At 35.9% G+C, this 19383-nt stretch overlaps 1 protein-coding gene across 6 annotated transcripts in view; it reads left to right on the top strand.

Moving 5' to 3' along the window:
• Positions 1-19383, top strand: part of LRBA (LPS responsive beige-like anchor protein) — a 786161-nt gene that overhangs the window by 198381 nt on the left and 568397 nt on the right. For all 6 annotated transcript variants that reach the window (XM_055276087.2, XM_063638262.1, XM_055276088.2 and 3 more), the window contains exons 31-33: positions 2691-2824; positions 11397-11475; positions 13389-13522. In XM_055276087.2, the coding sequence (XP_055132062.1) occupies positions 2691-2824; positions 11397-11475; positions 13389-13522 (347 nt within the window). The remainder of the gene's footprint in view (positions 1-2690; positions 2825-11396; positions 11476-13388; positions 13523-19383) is intronic.

Genomic DNA, 19383 nt, shown 5'->3' with positions numbered 1-19383 from the left:
ACAACACGCCTAGCAATCATAAGAGCTTGTTGAAGAAATGTGTGAGGAACATGTAAAATGTAAATTCATGTAGAAAGCCGTACTTCTGATCTATCATTCCTGACAATAGGTGAAAGATCTTGGACAATAAATATTTACTGAACTGAATAAAAGAATAAGACCTTATTTGTGACTGAAACAACAGCAAGAGGCTAAAGGATTAGAAATGAAGTTTGGTTCTTTTGTTGTGTTTAATTAGCCATGTCATCTTGAATAAATAGGGATTGTGCATATTTGGAACAGCTGTAGTAAATTCTGTTCTCTTATCAGTTTTCCAGTGTTTTATTATGAAAATGTTCAGACATACAGAAAAGTTGAAAGAATTGTACAGTGAACACCTGTAGACCCATCACTGAGATTCAACAATTAGCTTTTAGCTCTGTTTGCTTCACCGTGTACCCATCAATCAATCTTATTTTTGTGATGTACTTCGAAGTTGTAGACATCAGTTCACTTCACTCTTAAATATTTCAGCCAGCATGCAGCTCTCTAACTGGAGATCAATACAGTTTTTTTTTTTTAGCTAAAATTTACATACAATGAAAGACACAAGTCTTAAGTGTACCATTTGATGAGTTTTGACAAATTTATACACTTGTGTAACCTCAAGTCCCCATTGTGATATCATTGGTCTTGAAAGTTCTCTTTCCCAGCCAGTTCCTATTCCTATCCCCCAGAGGCAATTATTAATTCTGATTTTTTTTTTCTACCATAAATTCGTTTTGCCTGTTCTGGACGTGCATGTTAAAAAAAAAACCCATAAAGTATATACTCCTTAGTATAAGACTTCATTCAACGTAGTGCTTTTGAGATTCATCCATGTTGTTTGTTACCTTTTCATTTCATTCATCAGTAGTTTGTTACCTTTTATTGATGAATAATATTCTATTCTAGAAGCATAGCACCATTAAAAATTTTCTGTATCTGCATAAAGGACATTTGGGCTATTTCCAGTTTTTGCCTATTATAAATAAAGCCTGTATGAACATTATTGTATACATATTTTGTGGACATAAGCTTTCTTGAGGGAATTCCTAGAAGTGGAATTGTTGAGTCATAGCATAGATAGTTATATATCTTACATTGTGATTATAGAAAAAGCAATTGCACTTTTCTAAGTATTCTTTTCTATTGCTCCATTCAGTCCTTACTTATTGTATGAGTAAACTAGATCTTGCTGGTTCTTTCTTTTGTGAACAAATGTGAAAGTAAATTCTTCATATTTCTCCTCCCTCCCCGCAAAAACATTGCTAGAAGACAGTGATTTTCTTAAGCAATGGGTTTTAAATTTCTCCCTCCAGTAGGAAATACACAAATTACATTTTGCATTGTTTTTGAAGGTACCACTAACACACGTACACACACATGTTCGTGCGCACACACACACGCACACACAGGTCATATCTACTCCCCCTTAAGTAAATAATCTTCATCTGATATAAGCTGCCATGATTTAAGCATACCATTTTGGATTGGGGGCTCAGGTGGCTGTTGCTTCTATTTTTTAGCGTATAGTTAACATTGGCAGTCACCCTTATAATGATGTGACACTAGCTACCCTCAAGTACATTGAATAAGCCATGCCTAGCACAAGAGAACTTGATTTAATTGGCAACAGTGTTTGCCCTCACATGATAGGCACTGAAGTAAAATGAAACCTATTTTGCTGTGTGTGTGTGTTTTTAAAAATAACTACAAAAATGTATTATTAAAATACTGGAATTACATAATTTTCGCTTTTGAATGCATGTATAGGGATCAAGTACCTAAGTTACTTTGTTTAGAAGCTGAATACTTTAAAGCTATTAAGGGAATACTTGAAGCTTGCTGTTATAGTACTGTCACCAAAAGATGTGATTAAATAAATTGAATGTTGAAACTTTAGGCTTATGGTTAACACCAGGTAATTAAAGTAAGCACTGCTGTGGGGGTGCAAGCTGTCCTCTTTACCTCATTAACTGAGTTTTTGCATGTTTATGGAGCCAACTTCAATTAAAAATGCCTTTTAAGTTATGCCTAACAAGGTCTTTTAGTTAGTTTGGTATAAAGTATTACATTTTAATTGAAATTAGTATATCATAAATACCTATGTTTGAATAATATACAAGATAAAGAACTTTGATTATTTGATATTTTTGCATATGGTTTTTATTCCTATGCATTACTTTTTTATGTATTATCAAAAGACATAGTCTTTGGGGTTTAAAAATGAAAAACTGGGTTGTATACATGTTAGCAAATTGCTTATATCTACTTTTTTTTTAAACTTACAAGATTTCTAAGGTTTTATTATTTCAGATTAGCAGTGCTTTACAATTCTTGTGAGAATGTTGAATTTTCTCCTTTAATACTTTTGGTTATATTTTATTTGTTAGATAATTAAAGATGATCCTAAATTTAAAAAATAGTATGTGGTAAATATAAGCTTAAATGTTAAATAGATTCTTATATTTTCATAGTGAAATGCAGATAAATATGGACAGTATTGAAGAGATTTCATGTTGGGTGAAAAGTCTAAATTGTACATCAAATAGAAATAAGAAAGAAAATTAGAAAAATAAGTTAGCTACCTAGTTTCTGTTTTGAAATTCATGTAATTAATTCAAGAGATCAATTTGTATCTTTCAGTCTGTTTACTTTTTTTATTACAGAAGTGTCATTGTTGCAGCAAAAAAGTCAGCAGTCTCACCTTCCACACTTAATACAAGCATACCTACCAATACTGTCAGTGTGGTTTCTTCAGTAGATTCAGCCCAAGCCTCAGATATGGGAGGAGAATCACCAGGTGAGTTAGTTATCAGTGATTTCAACAAAAATGTTTTTAGATCTCATTTTAGCAAAGCTTAGGATTTTTGAGTAACTTAAAATTTGGGGGCACATTAGAAACCATTGTGCTTTTATACTGTTGATTGTTTACTACTTTTCTGAATAAATTTGAATAAAATTAAAAGAAATCAAGTCAAGGATTTCAGTATTTTCTCCACTCAAACGTAGTAGTGTGTGGTAGATTAGATGCTGCTAGTTGGGTAGATGAGTGCATGGATGAATGATAGATTCATAAAAATACTTTTTTCCTTTATTTTCTTTCCCAGCACTTAAGAAGATGTATATAAATAGTGGCCTAAATAAGAAAGTCTTGTTGACATGTAATCTTTTAACATGGTTACTGGTTGTCAAATATTTATATAGTATCCAATACTTTGATTTTTTTTTGGCATTTTTTTTTGAATTAGAGGCTTGGAAAGGAATGCTGCTCTGAAGTGTAGCATCATTCTAACAATGGTCTTACTGGTTCAGTTCCTCCTATAGCAATTTTATTTTTGTCCATCTCTCCTTCTACATTCTTTCCATGTTTAAAAGCATAGATATGGATAAAAAATTATTTCCATGTATAAAAGCATATATATGGATGCAAGATCCTATACGTTGATGGGAAGCTTAGTGGTGATACTGGGTAAACTTGAAGAATGTGCAGTATTAAAATGACCAAGTATAACAAAGGGGATGTTACTATATCAGTGGTTTTCTTCTGGGTATTTTGCTGTTTCTTAAAGTTAATAACAAGATATTGCACCCACCAAAACACTCATCCTGTGATTCTAGGTTGAGATTGATGAAAAATAAAGGAATTTTGAAGGAATGGCCTGGGGGATTATATTGAGATCAGAAATAATGCTGTTACTTCTTTTGGGATATCTCAGGCCAGGGTTTACCTTCTATTCCGCAAATTGGCAGAATTTTACTTTATTTGGCAAATTGGCACATCTTGGAGAGTTTCGTTCCAAACTTCATGTTGCTACTGGCCAGTAGCTGGGAACTTTTTTTCCTTGATGTGTACTATGTAATCATGTATCCTAGAAACAAATACTATGTTTATTTCTTTTGTCTTCTCTCTTATTTGTTGTTGTACTTGTGTTAACAAAAGTATATTTTATCAGAAGTTTTAAACGTGTTTAATTTTTTACAAATTTTATAGTATTTAGTGATAAGAGAAAATGTTCCAGTAGGTTAAGTAAAAGAAAGTTATATGCAATTCTTTACGTACCATATAATTACAACCAAGTGTCTTATCTACCTTCTTTACATGGTAAAAGCAAGAAAATGTATTATGAAGTCATTTGGATCTCCGTGAAGTTGGGCTACTAGCAATTTTGATTTTTGAAATTTACTTTAGGTGGTATTTCTAAAATTTAATTGTCTTTTATTATTTTTATTCTTAGGAAAAATAGTGATTAGAAATTTTTTTCTACTTTGAAACCAAAAGCTGCAGTGGTAGCAGAGTTTTCTTGCCTTGCTTTTTATTTTATAATTTTTTTCAAAAATTAATAGACTTTATTTTTTAGATGAGTTTTAAGTTTACAGGAAAATTGAGTTTAAAGTACAGAGAATTCTCAAATACCCTGTCATTCTCTCCCTCGCGGTTTCTCCTGGCCCAGTGAGAATTACAAAGGAAAATGGGCATGAAACTCTAGCAAATTTTTCATCTTTATTGTTCCATTATACTCTGATGCCTCTTTTTTTTTTTTCCTTTGGAGAAGAAATAATTTGGTAATTCATTTAGAGCTGGGTGTGCACATTTCTGCTTCTCCACCCCCATCCAAAGTCCTTTAAAAAGAAGAATCAACTGTGGTTTTTCTAGAGTAGTCCCTTTTGTGAAAAATAGAATAGTTATTAATATCTATGAAATGATTTACATGCTGTCTTTTAAATTCAGTTATAGTAAATTTTTCAGTAACATCCAAAATCAAATGTAATTTCACAAATTCAAAGTACATTGAGTGAAATATTTTCTCATACTGCTCTCTAGTTTCAGTTTAGGGAACAGAGTAAATAGGACTCTGATTGCTTTGAAGTCTATTCTTTAAAATTTAAGTCATGGAGTTTTCAGAAGAGATAAGAAACAGCTGAAACATATGGGTAATATTTTACAGGTAACAGTATTATACATTTATCTCTGAAGCCATTGTATTTTTTCCAGTGAATTCATTGTAATTTAAAATATTCACTTTGAAAAACTGTATGCAGAATTACAAAACAATTTGCTATCTTGAAGACTGTTATATTTATTGGCAAAATCTACAAAACCCTGTACCATTGATCCAGCTCATAATGTATCTTATTTTTCTATTGTTTAAATTTTGTATAATTTGTGATGGAGTTTCTCAGATAGTTACCAATTACTTTTTTCCATCTTGAGCTAGAATTTTAAACTGTTTTTCCCCTCCTTAGCCCCCCCATTTTTAAAAATATAGTTATTCCTTTTTCAGTTATTTAAAGTCTTCCTTGTGATGATGGTCTTTCTGTTTACCATTTGTTTTGGTTTCCACATCTGACTCTTCTTTTTCCTCTTTCACTGTGCTCTTGTTACTGTCATATGGGTTCTCCTATTCAGTGTATTGCTTCTATTTTATTCCATTAATTGATGCCATAAACATTACTGCCTTGATAAGAAAAATCTAACCTAATCTAGTGTTTTTGGTTGTCCTGCTTCTTACTCTTCTGCTGCCCCACTTTACATGCTTTTGCCTACTATATTTGCCCTTGTACTTGTTAAGTACTCATTTTCACGTGGAATCCACCCCAACCCCCCAAATAGTTCTCTCTCCCTTGTCAATATTTTTTTAACTGATTAATTTTTGTTTTCTTTTTGGTGAGTCTCTTGATTTAAGTTATTTGCCATTAAAATAAGTAGATAAATATATAGATGGTTCCATCTTAACAATTTTTAGACTTTATAATGGTGTGAAAGCAATACACATTCAGTAAAAACTGTACCTCAAGTATCTGTATGACCATTCTATTTTTCCACTTTCAATACAATATTTAGTAAATTATGTGATATATCTAATACCTTCTTATAAAATAGGCTTTGTGTTAAATGCATTTGTGACTTAGAATATAGATGCTCCTTGACTTACGGTGGGGTTACATCATGATAAACCATTGTAAGTTGAAAATATTGAAAATTGAAAATGCATTTAATGCACCTAACTTACCAAACAGCATAGCTTAATCTACCCTATCTTAAATGTGCTCAGAACACTTACATCATCCTACAGTTGGGCAAAAAATTTACTTGGTAGAACATAGGAAGTTTCTGCTGTGACATTCGTATTTTCTGTTACATATTCACATGATATCTTCAAGGAAATTCCCATTTGTGGATATTTGGAAATTTTGATATCAAAATGAGACACATTTTACATGTGGTACAATTAAAGAGAAACTAATACTAGATAGATACTAATCACAGAAACAGAGTTAAAACTTGCCAGCTTTATATGAGGTCAAAGCTTTTTGTATGAAAATATTATCACTGAAATAATTTTATAACCCATGAAAATTGAGAATTTGCATTTTGAAATAGTATACATTATTAAGACTATAATTAACATACAAAACTTTTTTGGTGTACAAATTTCAAATTTCAGATTTTAATTTGAATAGTATACCTTGGCTTATGCAGCATTTTATCAACCAAAAGGACTAGTCTAAGAGCAACAATTGTATTTTCTAATTAATAAGTATTAAAAGATATTCATCAGAGGATAAGGCATATCCTTTGTATATGCATATTTTCAAAGAAAATAAAAGCGAAAGTGATTTTAGTAAATATATCAAAATCTGGAAATTTTATAGTCATCAGCAAAGATTTGATTACCTAGAATACAGTATCCTTTCTCTTTTCTTTTTTCTTTTCTTTTCTTTCTTTCTTTTTCTTTCTTTCTTTCTCTCTCTCTCTGTCTCTCTCTTTCTTTCTTTCTTTCTTTTTTTTTTTTTTTTTTTAACTGAGACAGGGTCTTTCTTTGTTTCCCAGGCTGGAGTGCAGTGGCACAATCATAGCTCACTGCAGCCTTGAACTCCTGGGCTTGAGTGATCCTCTTGCTTCAGCTTGCCAAGTAGCCAGAACTACAGGTGTGTGTCACCATTCCTGGCTAATTTTAAAATTTTTGTAGAGACAGGGTCTTGTTCTATTGCCCAGACAAGCCTTGAAATCCTGGCTTCATCCTTCCACCTTCACCCATATCCCTTCTTGTATGTTAAAATATCATTACTTTTTTTCCAATATGCTGTTTCTTTATACTGCAAAGCATAAATGAATAAATCAAAATTGAAACTAGCTCAGTAAAGGAACTAAGTATACTGTTCACTAATGTATATGCCTGGTGTTTGCTATTTTGCAAAATTTAGTAATTCTACCACTTACTAGAATATTAGTATGTTTATCAGAGCCGTATACATTATTAATTAGTACTTTTTTAATACTAGGGAAATATTTGAGTCATAACCATCTTTGCTTTGTGTAAGATTTAGGCCAATAGGCTTATTTTTATTCATTCAATAGGATTTATTTAATTAGTTTTTACTGGACATACAGACTATCCCTGGCTGAATTAACTGGTTCAGAAAAGAGAGAGAAATGCAGTGCTAAAGTGTTTAGGGGTTAAAAATTGGCATTTGTTTTAATTATTCTTTATTGCAAGGGACATTAGTTATTTAGACCCGCAGGGACCTTAAATAAACAATTGCCTACTCCCCAGATAGATGCTAGACAGATGATATATTTGCATTTTCCTTTTTGTTCTTTTGAATGTCTGGAAAACTGTCAGTTTGAAGGAGCCAGTTTATCAGCGCTAGGATAAGGAAAAGATAAGTGAGTATCATTCCACATGTTGGAGGTAGCTTCTGCATTTATGTATTTGTGATCATTTGTTGGAAATATTTAATGATAATTTAAAACAAATTGATTGGAAGTTTATGTTTTTATCTGAGTTGAAAAAATACAGAATGTGTTTGGATATTACATTTTTTCCACAGCAGGAATGGAGGACAACCTAGTGTGAAATTACTGATGTATTTAGTTTATTCTTTCATGTGATTTTTTTCTTATAACTATTGCTGGTTAATTTATTATCCTTGTTGGTAAAGTGTCTTCTTATGACTTAAGACACTTTGTAAAAAATCTCTTTCTGCTATATTCTCTTTTAGAATTGAAAATTGGCATTACTTCTAGGGTAGTGTGAGGAAATAATTTTTGTCACTGCTTTATTTAGAAGCAACAATGTTGCTTTTCTTTTTCACATTTCTAATACGCATTTCTCATTAAAATTAGTATCATTTAGCACAGTGGGCAGGGTGTGGTGATTTACACCTGCAGTCCCAGCACTTTGAGAGGCTGGGGTGGAAGAATCACCTGAAGCCAGGAGTTCAAGACTAGCCTGGACAACAAAGTGAGACCTTACCTCTACAAGAAATTAAAAAATTAGCTGAACGTGGTGGTACTCAGAAGGCTGAGGCAGGAGGATCACTTGAGTCCAGGAACTCAGGGCTGCGGTGAGCTGTGATCACACCAGTACACTCCAGCCTGGGCAACAGAGCAAGCCCTCATCTCTTAAAACAAAAAACAAAAAACCCAATAAACCAGTTAACACAGTAAAGGCTAATTTTGCCTAAAGCCTCATACACACTCTTTTTTTTTTTTTTTTTCCCTAAAGTCTCATACATACGTTTTTTGGGGAGGGATTTATTTTTTCCATTTCTATTTTTAAGTAAATGGGACCTTATGTGTTCCTTTGTATTAGCTTCAGAAAAGCTCAAGAAAATCCATCAATAATCCTAATAGAGAAAATGTCTGATACATTGCAATAAAAATGGTCTTCAAAAACTATCACCAATTAAGAAAACAGAAATATTTAATTAATCACTGGTAACAGTCAATGACCCACTGTGATTCAATGATCATATTGTTGTCAAGAACTTAGAAAATTGCAGGTGTCATTTACTGAGTGTAATAAAGCCATTGGGTCTGTGAAGTACTTTACTGAGTGTTGTATATGATTTTAGGATTGGACCTGACTCTTAGGAGTGCCGGATACCAAAGGGTGAAAAAATGTTTTTGAACTTCCCTGGTCTTGCCCTCTAATTTGAAATTTTATTGTGAAAAATATAAAAATAGCAATATTTTTATGATGAAATGTGAGTTGATATTTATGCTTTTAAAAATTGTCACAATGGGCTGGGCATGGTGGCTCACACCTATAACCCTGGCACTTTGGGAGGCCAAGGCCGAAGGATTGCTTGAGACCAAGAGTTCGAGACCAGCCTGGGCAACATGATGAGACCCTGTCTCTACAAAAAAAATAGAAAATAGCCAGGTGTGGTGGCATGCACCTATATTCCCAGCTACTTGGGAGGCTGAGGCAGGAAGACGGCTTGAGTCTAGGAGTTCAAGGCTGCAGTGAGCTCTGATCACACCACTGCACTCCAGCCTGGATGAGAGAGCAAGACCCTCTCTCAAAATAAGAAAAATAAAAAATAATTGTCAGCATGATGAAGTGTGTGCTTTAGCTTCATTTTTAAACGAATCCTATGCTTCCTGACCACCAGTCACTTGGTTAGAGTTTTTAGTTACAGTTAGATCTCAGTTGAGCAGGATGGTGAGGAAGGCAGGACTGTAAGCAATACAAAACTTCTAGTATAAAGGAAAGTCAACTTTGATTATCAAGGGAATGGGAAAGGAAATATGTTGTGGAAAAGAAAGATTAACTACAGTTAAGTTCATTTTGTACTAGGTATGTGCTCACTCTAAGAGGTGGGCTCAGTAATTATCCAGAGGTTAATTGTGGAAGATTGCTGCATTGCCCGCTTTCCAAAAGGAACCAAGCTTGTTGGGGGGTCAAATTGTGTAGATTTTTGGATCCTTAGATTTGACTGAGACTTGGTAATCAGAACTGAGGGTTATTGATCAAGTACTGCCTAAAAACCAAGCATGTTTCAGGAAAGCTCAAAATTGCCTCAGATCTTTGCTGTTTTTTAATCAGTTATATCCACAAAACCTCTGATTAGGTCCTGGCTATGCTCATCTATATCCAGAATTAACTTTATTTGCCTTACCAAAAAGAGCACGTTGAATCAGAATGCCTAGATGCAATTGAAGTGAGCTTCAGGAAGTTCTGGGAGTGGTGTGAAGCAGAGGGAAGTATTGTATTGTACTGTACTGTACTGTACTGTACTGTACTGTACTGTACTGTATTGTATTGTATTGTATTGTATTGTATTGTATTGTATTGTATTGTATTGTATTGTATCACAGGCACACACAACCATGCCTGGCCACTTTGTTGTATTTTTAGTAGAGACAGGGCCTTGCTATGTTTCACAGGCTAATCTTGAACTCCTGAGCTCAAGCAGTCCTCCTGTCTTTGCCTCCCAAAGTGTTGGGATTACTGGCGTGACCCACTGCACCTGGCCAAAAATGGCAATTCTTTTTTTTTTGAGATGGAGTCTCACTTTCTTACCCAGGATGGAGTACAATGGTATTTGATCAGTGGGAGCCCCTTCAAGCATAACTAGATGTTTCAAACTCATTTTGTGCTTTTCTTCCACAGATCTCGAATCAGCCATTTCTTTCTTTTAGTGGAGTATAGTATTTAGAAACCAAGATCTGGACACCAAATGTTAAGATGCTGCTGCTTCCGTGTCCTCTTAGTGGACAGAGCTAGAGGCGGTGTGTGTGTTTGTGTGTGTGTATGTTTGTATATAAAAGTCTATAAAAATATATACCGTCATTCACATATTATTTCCATCTCTTTATTGGAACCATGAATTCATATAGATATGAATTCTACAATTCTCAGTTTTCTCTTTTCCTTGAATTCCCTCCTCACACTGGCTCCACTAACTTTCTCTGGGCCAACACAACCTCCAGCCTGATGCAGATGCTTTCCTTGATGTGTTTCTAATCATTTTTGGACTGAAAGATTCAACAGTCTTTGGGAAAGAGGGCCTTTATTCTCTTTAAAGCATAGTGTTTTTGTATTTGGGGCATAATGGGAAAATAACTGATAATAGTTGTGATACAGATTACAGATTCTCAGAGGTCTAGGCTTCTAACCCTGATTACATTTATTGCTGCAATTTAGTCCTTTAGTAGTGATTTGATAACTGAATAAGGATAGTTTTCATGGTAATGGAAGTTTAAAGCTAAATTTGGAATGCAGCTGTTTCTGTGTTTTTGCTATATTAAGAAAATGCTTTTACTTGTAACTTTCTGTTGACACTTGGTGTTGAGTAGAAGGAATTGTGAACCTTATTTAGGGAGTCAGAATTTACTTTTCTCTTTCTTCTTCAGCTCATAGATAGAAAGATTGCTCTGGCATGATAATTGAGCTGGTAGCTGAGGTTTGTATATGAAAGGATTTAGTTGTTAATTGTTAGATTTTAATGTTATCCAAATAGTAATGGACATAAAAATACGTTATAATGCTTTTATTGACTGGTATAATGACATTCTTTTTATTTAAATCTTCATATCTAAAAGCAGAAAATTCCTATAGATGGTTATTTTTCTTTTATAGGCAGTAGATCATCTAATGCAAAATTGCCCTCAGTTCCAACAGTTGATTCAGTTTCACAAGATCCGGTTTCAAATATGAGGTATTTAAGCTACTAACTTGAATATTGTGATTTATACCTTTTGATGACTTTTTAAGCTATCTAGGTTTATTTTACTTCATTTCATTTCATTTCATTTCATTTCATTTCATTTCATTTCATTTCATTTCATTTCATTTCCTTTCTTTCTTTCAACATATATGACATTTAGAGGCTTGGGAACATTTTAGAAGTTCATTTTCTTTTGAAAGATTATAAGATGTACAAGTCATTTCATGATGTACAAGTCACTTTATGAGAAGTGACTATTTGTGGTAAAAAATAATTGCTGCATGCATAACAAATATTTACGTAAGCTTATGACTTATGTTTCAAATGATTGCAAATTGAAAGTGTGGAATTTGTTGTTTCTCTTCTATAAAATGCTGATATTGGCCAGGCGCGGTGGCTCATGCCTGTAATCCCAGCACTTTGAGAGGCTGAGGCAGGCGGATTACTTGAAGTCAGGAGTTCAAGACCAGCCTGGCCAACATGGTGAAAACCCATCTCTACTAAAAATATTTAAAAAAATTAGCTAGGTGTGGTGGTGCACACCTGTAGTCCCAGCTACTCGGGATGCTGAGGCAGGAGAATCACTTGAACCCGGGAGGCAGAGGTTGCAGTGAGCCGAGATCGCACCACTGCACTCCAACCTGGGAGACAGAGTGAGACTCCATCTAAAAAAAAAAAAAAAATATGCTGATATAAGTGATAGCCAATCAGCCAAAGGCACAATGATACTGAATTGTAGATAGATTTTTATTGTCACTTACCTTGTTTAATTGGGTTTCAGAGTTTAATTTCGAATGCTTTGAGTGTATTTTCCACCACTGGAGACTTAGTGGCCAGAGAGTCCTTGATTTTCTTTACCACAATTGGGAAATCCATTAGACACTACAAATGTAGGTACTTGAGTGCTTCGAGTATAGCTAGTATTTGTGATACTATTCAGGGATAACAAGTTCTATGAGTTGTGTAGAAGAAAATAGTATTTAGAGCAGTGCCTGTGAGGAGATGGTTATTCACAGCAAAAATTTATATATGTTTGTGTTGATAGTTTCAGTAGCAACTGCTTTCTTGGTAGTACGAATAGGAAGTACTCCTAGTGTGAATAGTAGATAACTAGTGGCTCTTTATGTATATGTTTAATTTGTAAGTTAGAAACTAAAGCTATGGATATCTGTGAATTTTCTGAAATGCTGGGGACCTTAAAAAAAACCCTCATTAAATGTATCTGTGTATGTATATATGAATACATGTATATATAATCACAAATATATATTAATATATTTTTATATATTTATAGGCACATTTACAACTATCTCAGTTTATTAATAAATATAACTATCAACCAAATGATAGTTTTGTTATAATGTGCCTATAAAGTATATTATTTTCAGGAGAAAAATTATTCATATTGCATTAGAAAGGAATTATTGACTTCAATAAAAAAGAACTGCTTTTTATAATTTATAAGCACTCAATATCTGTTGAGTCTGTACTATATGCTGTAACTGTGAATTTTAAAATGAAGTCATGGTTTTTGAACTCAGTGTGCTAATGGTTTAGTGGTAAATAGAAAAATTTGTTGAAGACTTGATGAGAGTTTATTTAGATTATAATGGGCCTAAAAACAAACTGCTCTTAACTGGCCAGGTGAGACTTCTAGTAAGTACTGATGCTTGGAGTGGTTGTTAACCAGGTTGTTTGTTGGAGATTGTAGGGGCAAGATAGATCAGGATAAAAACGAATATTTTTGGCAGAAGGACTGCTATGGATAGCAGTAATGTCTCTTTAGGTGATTTTTAATTTTTTAAATAATTATATATATATATGGAAATACATCATTATTTTCAAAACGGGAAAATTGATACAATCTGTTGAATAGTTCAAGTAACTTAATGTCTTTTCATTAGTATTACAGAGAGGCTTGAACATGCTTTGGAAAAGGCAGCACCTCTCCTTCGTGAGATTTTTGTGGATTTTGCACCTTTTCTTTCTCGGACACTTTTGGGTAGCCATGGACAAGAACTGCTTATAGAAGGAACAAGTAAGTGGTTTTTCTTTATTTTATTTGTACGTATTTATATTTCAGGATTAAAAACTTACATGGATAATGAAATAACATGGAGTTTCATTGTTTAAGTGTTGTCAGCCTTTGACAAGGTTTCTCATAGTCTGTATCTTTTGAAGAATGTGTCACATGCTTATTATGTTGTAATCTTCAAGATTTTTATCAGTGATTTGGATGAAGCATAGAATTATGTGTTGAACCAAAGAACTAAGACTTTTTTTTTGATACATTAAAATTAACTTTGAGAGCAAAGAATTGGAGAGACTAGTGTCACAGGATTTTACTTGAACTTAGATCCATATGAACAACAATGTATTGCCACACAGATAAGGAATGCATTGTTATTAGTAGAATTCTGTTTTACAAATAGAGATAACAGCATTTTACTCTATACTGCTTATGTCATTCATAGATTCCTGGGTCTCTTCTAGGTAGTGTACTTTGAGATTGTCAAACTAGATAGGATGCTGAGGTAGGTTGCTGAGGGGATTGGAAACCATGCTATTTATGGAGTGGATGAGGAATAATGGGTCCTTTCCTTTCCTTTCCTTCTTCTTTTCTTCTCTCTTCCTTCTCCTTTCCTTTCCGTTCCTCTCCTCTCCTCTCCTCCCCCCTCCCCCTCCCCCCTCCCCTCCCCTCCCCTCCCCTCCCCTCTCCTCTCCTCTCCTTTCCTTTCTCCTTTCCTTTCCTTTCCTCTCCTTCTCCTTTCCTTTCCTTTCCTTTCCTTTCCTTTCCTTTCCTTTCCTTTCCTTTCCTTTCTTCTCCCTTCCTTCCCTTTCCTTCTCCCTTCCTTCCCTTTCCTTCTCCCTTCCTTCCTTCCTTCCTTTTTTGTTTTCTTTTTGCGCATGGAGCATTGCCATGTTCTGAGTGCCTTCGAATGTTAAAGAGAGTGACTTACCCAAGTGAAAGTAGATTTACCGTAAATTTTCTCAGAAAGCAGATAGCAGTTCAGTAGAGGATAATTTCTTAAATAATGAGTTTAAGAGTTTATCAGACTGAGTTCAAAATACCAATCTTCATCTTCGTACCTAGGATTTATTTTTTATTTTATTTTGTTTGTGAAGAGACAGAGTCTTGCTTTGTTTTGTAGGCTGGAGTGCAGTGTACTGGCAAGATTGAGCCCTACCTTGGCCTTCTGAGTTGCTGGGATTATAGGTGTGAGCCACTGCACCTGACCTCATAACTAGGATTTTTTAAGGTGAAGCTACAGGGCATTTTATAAATGATGATATAGAATTAATTTTTGCATTCAAAAGTGCTTGGATTAGGATTAGGTGGTTGCTAAATCTGGCTTTTTTTGGGCCTGTGATTGATGGTTTAGGATAATATACTTGTATTCTCCTCAAACTGAAAAATCGTGGGAATGACACTCCCATCTGTATTCCAGTGTCTTTAAGTATCAACTGGCAGCTTTAGTTATTGTCATCTTTTCTTGGCTAACAGTAGCTAGGAGATGGCCTAAGGAATTTTTAAAAAACTTGTGAAAAAGGATCTCTCTTGTAGCAGTAAGGATATAATGGAAATGCAAGGTTATAGGTAGGCTAATAGTTTAAGATATCTATATTTGAGTATTAACTGTGCAATATGAGCACTTCATTTGACCCTTACAATATCAGTAGGTATGTACGAAGCTTTAGTTAGGAATTTCATGTCTTCTATAGATGTAAATGGAGTTGGTGATGAGCTATATTATTTTCATGCAGTCAAAAAGTAACAATGAATTTATTTGGAAAAGAAAGTTCAGATTTTGGAAGTACTTAAGTTTGGAGTAGCAATTTCCTTAGATCTATGGAAGGATATAATTTATTTAGCTAAGAACTATTTGATGAAGTAGTGAATGACTTTTACATATGAAGTAATATAATTTGAAAAAAATGGGGGGGTGGAGCCAAGATGGCCGAATAGGAACAGCTCTGGTCTCCAGCTCCCAGCCCCAGCGACACAGAAGACGGGTGATTTCTGCATTTCTGCTTGAGGTACCGGTTTCATCTCACTAGGGAGTGCCTAACAGTGGGTTCAGGACAGTCGGTGAAGCGCACTGTGCGCGAGCCGAAGCAGGGCGAGGCATTGCCTCACTCGGGAAGCGCAAGGGGTCAGGGAGTTCCCTTTCCTAGTCAAAGAAAGGGGAAACAGACGGCACCTGGAATATCGGGTCAGTCCCATCCTAATACTGCGCTTTTCCAACGGGCCTGGAAAACGGCACACTAGGAGATTGTGTCCCGCACCTGGCTCGGAGGGTTCTATGCCCACGGAGTCTCACTGATTGCTAGCACAGCAGTCTGAGATCAAGCTGCAAGGCGGCAGCGAGGCCGGGGGAGGGGCGCCCGCCATTGCCCAGGCTTGCTTAGGTAAACAAAGCAGCCAGGAAGCTCGAACTGGGTGGAGCCCACCACAGCTCAAGGAGGCCTGCCTGCCTCTGTAGGCTCCACCTCTGGGGGCAGGGCACAGACAACCAAAAACTCAGCGAGAACCTCCACAGCCTTAAATGTCCCTGTCTGACTGACAGCTTTGAAGAGAGTAGTGGTTCTCCCAGCACGCAGCTGGAGATCTGAGAACGGACAGACTGCCTCCTAAAGTGGGTCCCTCACCCCTGAGCAGCCTAACTGGGAGGCACCCCCCCAGTAGGGACAGACTGACACCTCATTCAACCGGGTACTCCTCTGAGACAAAACTTTCAGAGGAACTATCAGACAGCTGAATTTGTGGTCTCACGAAAATCCGCTGTTCTGCAGCCACCGGTGCTGACACCCAGCCAAACAGGGTCTGGAGTGGACCTCTAGTAAACTCCAACAGACCTGCAGCTGAGGGTCTTGTCTGGTAGAAGGAAAATTAACAAACAGAAAGGACATCCACACCAAAAACCCATCTGTACATCACCATCATCGAAGACAAAAAGTAGACAAAACCACAAAGATGGGGAAAAAACAGACCAAAAAAACTGGAAACTCTAAAAAACAGAGCACCTCTCCTCCTCCAAAGGAACGCAGTTCCTCACCAGCAACGGAACAAAGCTGGATGGAGGATGACTTTGATGAGTTGAGAGAAGAAGGCTTCAGACGATCAAACTACTCTGAGCTACGAGAGGAAATTCAAAACAATAGCAAAGAAGTTAAAAACTTTGAAAAAAAATTAGAAGAATGGATAACTAGAATAACCAATGGAGAGAAGGGCTTCAAGGAGCTGATGGAGCTGAAAGCCAAGTTTCGAGAACTACGCGAAGAATGCAGAAGCCTCAGTAGCAGATGCGATCAACTGGAAGAAAGGGTATCGCTGATAGAAGATGAAATGAATGAAATGAAGAGAGAAGGGAAGTTTAGAGAAAAAAGAATAAAAAGAAATGAACAAAGTCTCCAAGAAATTTGGGACTATGTGAAAAGACCAAACCTACGTCTGATTGGTGTACCTGAAAATGATGGGGAGAATGGAACCAAGTTGGAAAACACTCTGCAAGATATTATCCAGGAGAACTTCCCCAATCTAGCAAGGCAGGCCAGCATTCAGATTCAGGAAATACAGAGAACGCCACAAAGATACTCCTCGAGAAGGGCAACTCCAAGACACATAATTGTCAGATTCACCAAAGTTGAAATGAAGGAAAAAATGTTAAAGGCAGCCAGAGAGAAAGGTCGGGTTACCCACAAAGGGAAGCCCATCAGACTAACAGCTGATCTCTCAGCAGAAACTCTACAAGCCAGAAGAGAGTGGGGGCCGATATTCAACATTCTTAAAGAAAAGAATTTTCAACCCAGAATTTCATATCCCGCCAAACTAAGCTTCATAAGTGAAGGAGAAATAAAATACTTTACAGACAAGCAAATGCTGAGTGATTTTGTCACCACCAGGCCTGCCCTAAAAGAGCTCCTGAAGGAAGCACTAAACATGGAAAGGAACAACCGGTACCAGCCCCTGCAAAAACATGCCAAATTGTAAAGACCATCGAGGCTAGGAAGAAACTATAGCAACTAACGAGCAAAATAACCAACTAACATCATAATGACAGGATCAGATTCACACATAACAATATTCACGTTAAATGTAAATGGGCTAAATGCTCCAATCAACTGGATAAGGAGTCAGGACCCATCAGTGTGCTGTATTCAGGAAACCCATCTCACGTGCAGAGACACACATAGACTCAAAATAAAGGGATGGAGGAAGATCTATCAAGCAACTGGAAAACAAAAAAAGGCAGGGGTTGCAATCCTAGTCTCTGATAAAATACACTTTAAACCAACAAAGATCAAAAGAGACAAAGAAGGCCATTACATAATGGTAAAGGGATCAATTCAACAAGAAGAGCTAACTATCCTAAATATATATGCACCCAACACAGGAGCACCCAGATTCATAAAGCAAGTCCTCAGTGACCTACAAAGGGACTTAAACTCCCACACAATAATAATGGGAGATTTTAACACCCCACTGTCAGCATTAGACAGATCAACGAGACAGAAAGTTAACAAGGATATCCAGGAATTGAACTCAGCTCTACATAAAGTGGACCTAATAGACATCTACAGAACTCTCCACCCCAAATCAACAGAATATACATTTTTTTCAGCACCACACCACACCTATTCCAAAATTGACCACATAGTTGGAAGTAAAGCTCTTCTCAGCAAATGTAAAAGAACAGAGATTATAACAAACTGTCTCTCAGACCACAGTGCAATCAAACTAGAACTCAGGATTAAGAAACTCAGTCAAAACCGCTCAACTACATGGAAACTGAACAACCTGCTCCTGAATGACTATTGGGTACATAATGAAATGAAGGCAGAAATAAAGATGTTCTTTGAAACCAACGAGAACAAAGACACAACATACCAGAATCTCTGGGACACGTTCAAAGCAGTGTGTAGAGGAAAATTTATAGCACTAAATGCCCACAAGAGAAAGCAGGAAAGATCCAAAATTGACACCCTAACATCACAATTAAAAGAACTAGAAAAGCAAGAGCAAACACATTCAAAAGCTAGCAGAAGGCTAGAAATAACTAAAATCAGAGCAGAACTGAAGGAAATAGAGACACAAAAAACCCTTCAAAAAATTAATGAATCCAGGAGCTGGTTTTTTGAAAAGATCAACAAAATTGATGGACCGCTAGCAAGACTAATAAAGAAGAAAAGAGAGAAGAATCAAATAGATGCAATAAAAAACGAAAAAGGGGATATCACCACCGATCCCACAGAAATACAATCTACCATCAGAGAATACTACAAACACCTCTATGCAAATAAACTAGAAAATCTGGAAGAAATGGATAAATTCCTCGACAAATACACCCTCCCAAGACTAAACCAGGAAGAAGTTGAATCTCTGAATAGACCAATAACAGGTTCTGAAATTGTGGCAATAATCAATAGCTTACCAACCAAAAAGAGTCCAGGACCTGATGGATTCACAGCTGAATTCTACCAGAGGTACAAGGAGGAACTGGTACCATTCCTTCTGAAACTATTCCAATCGATAGAAAAAGAGGGAATCCTCCCTAACACATTTTACGAAGCCAGCATCGTCCTGATACCAAAACCTGGCAGAGACATAACCAAAAAAGAGAATTTCAGACCAATATCCTTGATGAACATTGATGCAAAAATCCTCAATAAAATACTGGCAAACCGAATCCAGCAGCACATCAAAAAGCTTATCCACCATGATCAAGTGGGCTTCATCCCTGGGATGCAAGGCTGGTTCAACATACGCAAATCAATAAATGGAATCCAGCATATAAACAGAACCAAAGACAAAAACCACATGATTATCTCAATAGATGCAGAAAAGGCCTTTGACAAAATTCAACAACCCTTCATGCTAAAAACTCTCAATAAATTAGG

Source organism: Symphalangus syndactylus, chromosome 4 (assembly GCF_028878055.3).
Source record: "Symphalangus syndactylus isolate Jambi chromosome 4, NHGRI_mSymSyn1-v2.1_pri, whole genome shotgun sequence".
In the NCBI taxonomy this organism is placed as follows: domain Eukaryota; kingdom Metazoa; phylum Chordata; class Mammalia; order Primates; family Hylobatidae; genus Symphalangus; species Symphalangus syndactylus.
Note: the sequence above shows the minus strand (reverse complement) of the source record. Positions and strands in the feature narration are given on the sequence as shown.